The sequence below is a fragment of the Oncorhynchus gorbuscha genome, unplaced genomic scaffold (genome assembly GCF_021184085.1).
Source record: "Oncorhynchus gorbuscha isolate QuinsamMale2020 ecotype Even-year unplaced genomic scaffold, OgorEven_v1.0 Un_scaffold_1303, whole genome shotgun sequence".
In the NCBI taxonomy this organism is placed as follows: Eukaryota; Metazoa; Chordata; class Actinopteri; order Salmoniformes; family Salmonidae; genus Oncorhynchus; species Oncorhynchus gorbuscha.
Window position 1 is genome coordinate 140,001 of NW_025746120.1, and position 5,000 is coordinate 145,000.

Genomic DNA, 5,000 nt, shown 5'->3' on the forward strand with positions numbered 1-5,000 from the left:
AAACTCAGCTGGAGAAAGAGAGAAACAGGGCACTTTATTTACAGAGATTGTTGACTTTCCACTCAAGGAGAGAGTTCAGTCTGTTGTTATGGTGATAACTGTGGTGCTAGAGGAGAGAGCTCAGTCTGTTGTTATGGTGATAACTGTTGTGCTAGAGGAGAGAGCTCAGTCTGTTGTTATGGTGATAACTGTGGTGCTAGAGGAGAGAGTTCAGTCTGTTGTTATGGTGATAACTGTGGTGCTAGAGGAGAGAGCTCAGTCAGTTGTTATGGTGATAACTGTTGTGCTAGAGGAGAGAGTTCAGTCAGTTGTTATGGTGATAACTGTGGTGCTAGAGGAGAGAGCTCAGTCTGTTGTTATGGTGATAACTGTTGTGCTAGAGGAGAGAGCTCAGTCTGTTGTTATGGTGATAACTGTGGTGCTAGAGGAGAGAGCTCAGTCAGTTGTTATGGTGATAACTGTTGTGCTAGAGGAGAGAGCTCAGTCTGTTGTTATGGTGATAACTGGTGGTGCTAGAGGAGAGAGTTCAGTCTGTTGTTATGGTGATAACTGTTGTGCTAGAGGAGAGTGTTATGCAGGTGAATGAGGACCCAAAAGCGACTTGGCGAAAACAGAGTTTTAATCCAGTAAGAAACTTTACAAAACAAAAAGCATAATACTACTCGTAAAGACGAGAACAGACTGGAGACTTGATCGAGAACTGCAGGTTGCCTTTGAACCTTAGACACCTGCTCACCACGCAGCATCTGAGGGAAACACGACACGACAGGGCAAAACATAGACACAGCACGGTGAATTATAGATAAGGATCCGACGGGGCAGGAACGGAAAACAAGGAGAGAAATAGGGACTCTAATCAGGGAAAAGGATCGGGAACAGGTGTGGGAAGACTAAATGATTGATTAGGGGAATAGGAACAGCTGGGAGCAGGAACGGAACGATAGAGAGAAGAGAGAGCGAGAGAGTGAGAGAGGGAGGGGAAGAGAGAGGGATAGAAAGAGGGAAAGAACCTAATATGACCAGCAGAGGGAAACGAATAGAAGGGGAAGCACAGGGACAAGACATGATAATTAATGACAAAACATGACAGAGAGAGTTCAGTCTGTTGTTATGGTGATAACTGTGGTGCTAGAGGAGAGAGCTCAGTCTGTTGTTATGGTGATAACTGGTGGTGCTAGAGGAGAGAGCTCAGTCTGTTGTTATGGTGATAACTGTGGTGCTAGAGGAGAGAGTTCAGTCTGTTGTTATGGTGATAACTGTGCACATCTTTTGACCAGAGTGGGCCCTGCATAGGAAATAGGGTGTCGTTTTGGATGCTGCCAGTGACTCACGGTGATGCCAGGGTAGTATCCAGCGACAGCCACGTTCCCGGTACGGGTGGCAGAGACCAGTCCCACCACCAGAACCACCACAGACAGAGACAACAGGGAGATGGTCACCCATAACGCTGTCCTCCGACGCTTCATATACTGAGCTGGAGGGAGGGGAGAGACAGAGAGAGACAGAGAGACAGAGACAGAGAGACAGAGACACAGAGTGAGAGATAGGGAGATGGACAGCGAGAGAGATAGAGAGCGAGGGAGAGAGAGAGAGAGAGAGAGAGACAGACAGAGAGACAGAGACAGAGACAGAGACAGACAGAGAGAGAGAGAGAGAGAGAGAGAGAGAGAGAGAGAGAGAGAGAGAGAGAGAGAGAGAAAGAGACAGAGAGAGAGAGAAAGAGAGAGAGAAAGAGACAGAGAGAGAGTGAGTGAGAGGGAGACGGACCGCGAGAGAGACAGAGAGCGAGGGAGAGAGAGAGACAGAGAGACAGAGACAGACAGAGAGAGAGAGAGAGAGAGGGAGAGAGAGAGCAGGAGAGAGAGAGAGAGAGAGAGAGAGAGAGAGAGAGAGAGAGAGAGAGAGAGAGAGAGACAGAGACAGAGACAGAGACAGAGACAGGAGAAAAGGAGATGAGAAATACCATAATCAACTCCATGCTTATGATGGAGACAAACACACACTGAATTTGTCAATAGACACTCATCTTTCTTGTCCACATAGAGTCAGACATTAGAGACATAAAGGCTGAAACAAACCTAACTAGGTTTGACTCAGGGGAAGACAGCAACAACAACACATAGCCATCCAGACAGACAGACATCCAGACAGACAGTAGCTCTATCTGCACTTTCCATTTCACACTGTGTGCAATTCTCCCTGCTGTAAACCTTCTGCTGATGATGCAGAGCAAGTTAAATACTTGATCATTTATTGGAGGCTATAAGCTGTGGGTGTCAGCATTACTGGATCAATCCATTATTTACATGAGATAAGGCAGATGCGCTGGTCAGAAACATTGTGTAATTGAATCATGACTTTACCTGTGGGGTCCAGGACATCTGTTGTTGTTTGTGGTGGTGGTTGTTGTGCCGTTGGCTGCTGCATTCTGCCGTTATTAAAGTCTTCAGGGTACTACAATAACAAACAGCCTAGTAGCCTTTACCAAAGTTGGTTATGGGGTAGCCTAAAAACAGCATAAATCCACAGGCGAATTGACGATACACTCCTCTTCGTCTCTATAGTATCCTGCAAGAGGCAATCCTCTGCGCCTCTGTTTTACAGTGTCCTTCCTCCCCAGCGGCCCTGGCAGGTGACGGTCTCCTCTGCGCCTCTGTTTTACAGTGTCCTTCCTCCCCAGCGCGCCCTGGCAGGTGACGGTCTCCTCTCCGCCTCTGTTTTACAGTGTCCTTCCTCCCCAGCGCACCCTGGCAGGTGACGGTCTCCTCTCCGCGCGCCCTGGCAGGTGACGGTCTCCTCTCCGCGCCAAACTAGGAATCCGTCACATCACCTGTCGCGCGGGACGGGCAGATGGAGATCAATAATAACTCCAATGAAGAAGTGTGGAATCACGTGTAATAAAATAAGTCTCCCAAGTTTTCTCAGTAATGTTTTTGTCACCCAACACCGTCTGACGGTTGGGTTAGTTAGAAGATCCTCTCTCTGCCAACTTCGAGAACCGGACACCCTCTTCAACCGACGGCCTGTTACGGAAGATGCGCTGCAGCCACAGGACAAAGAAATATTCCTGCCTCTTTCTCACAATCGTCCAGAGCGGTTGATGACGATGGCTTAGAGGTACCGTACATAATTTATGTATTTAATCAGTGCTGAATCGTTCGTGGAATATGGTAGATTTCAGTTCATTATTTATTTGTCAGTGACACTGAAAGTGCCTGGTGTTTAATCACGAAGATGACGTCAGGCTGTCATTAGGTCCCATCCACATATGAGAAAGATCTAGAAACACTTCAATTTATTATACAGGTCACACATCTCGTTGATAGTCTTCGTCTAGTCGGGGACGGTCCGTTCCTGTCCCTGACACTGAGACAGTGAAGTAAGTAGGTCCACTGTTTTAACCAAAGGAGGCCTGGAAATACCAGCTGGGTCAAATGTATGATCTCTAATAGGCTGTTGAAGTCTCATCAGCTGACCAACTGTAAACCATCTGTCGATGTGCCGTTGAGCAAGGCACTTAACCCTAATTGCTCATTTAAGTCGCTCTGGATAACAGCGTCTGCTAAATTACTAAAATGTAAATGTAGAATATATATTTCACATATATACAGTGGGGAGAACAAGTATTTGATCCACTGCCGATTTTGCAGGTTTTCCTATTTACAAAGCATGTAGAGGTCTGTAATTTTTTTTATCATAGATACACTTCAACCGTGAGAGACGGAATCTAAAACAAAAATCCAGAAAATCACTTTGTATGATTTTTAAGTAATTAATTTGCTTTCACAAAAGGGGTCCCGGACCCAAAATGTTTGATGTGGGTTGTGTAATACCCATAGAGCCCCATCTACCACCCATAAACCCAATGACCACCCATAAACCCATCCATCCCCCATAAACCCATCCTTCACCCATAAGCCCATCACCACCCATAAGCCCGCCACCCATAAACCCATAAACCACCCATAAACCCATCTACCACCCATAAACCCAACCACCACCCATAAACCCATCCACCACCCATAAACTCATCTACCACCCATAAACCCATCCACCATCCATCCACCACCTATAAACCCATCCAACCCCCATACACCCATCCACCCCCATCCATCCACCCCACCACCACCCATAAACCCATCAACCACCCATAAACCCATCCATCCACCAGCCATAAACCACTAAACCACCCATAAACCCATCCACCACCCATAAACCCATCTACCACCCATAAACCCAACCACCACCCATAAGCCCATCAACCACCCATAAACCCATCCACCACCCATAAGCCCATCCACCACCCATAAACCCATCCATCCACCAGCCATAAACCCATAACCCACCCATAAACCCATCCACCACCCATAAACTCAACCACCAGCCATAAGCCCATTCATCCACCACCCATAAGCCAATCCACCACCCATAAACCCACCACCCATCCATCCACCACCAATAAACCCATTCATCCATCCCCCAGTCATAAACCCATCAACCACCCATAAGCCCATCAACCACCCATAAACCCACCCATCCATCCACCACCCATAAACCCAGCCACCACCCATACACCCAACCACCAGCCATAAACCCATCCACCACCCATAAACTCATCCACCAGCCATAAACCCAACCACCACCCATAAACCCATCCACCACCCATAAACCCATCCAGCACCCATAAACCCACTACCACCCATAAACCCATCCGCCACCCATAAACCCAACCACCAACTCCCAATCCATTCATCCACCACCCATAAGCCCATCTACCACTCATAAACCCAAATACCACCCATAAACCCATTTACAACCCATACACCCAACCACCACCCATAAGCCCATCTACCACCTATAAGCCCATCCACCACCCATAAACCCACCCTCCACCCATAAACCCATTTACAACCCATAAACCCAACCACCACCCATAAACCCATCTACCACCCATAAACCCATATACCACCCATAAACCCATTTACAACCCATAAACCCAA

At 47.4% G+C, this 5,000-nt stretch overlaps 1 protein-coding gene across 1 annotated transcript in view; it reads right to left on the reverse strand.

The window, feature by feature from the left end:
- The window catches only part of LOC124022126 (transmembrane protein 255B-like), a gene marked incomplete at its 3' end in the record, with an annotated part of 24,794 nt that extends 21,765 nt beyond the window's left edge, over positions 1-3,029 (reverse strand). The window contains exons 1-3 of the mRNA XM_046337171.1: positions 2,364-3,029; positions 1,332-1,474; positions 1-8 (exon numbers count right to left, since the gene is read on the reverse strand). The exon at positions 1-8 is cut by the window's left edge and continues 55 nt beyond it. Coding sequence (XP_046193127.1) covers positions 1-8; positions 1,332-1,474; positions 2,364-2,427 — 215 coding nt within the window. The remainder of the gene's footprint in view (positions 9-1,331; positions 1,475-2,363) is intronic.
- Between the last annotated feature and the right edge of the window lie 1,971 nt (positions 3,030-5,000).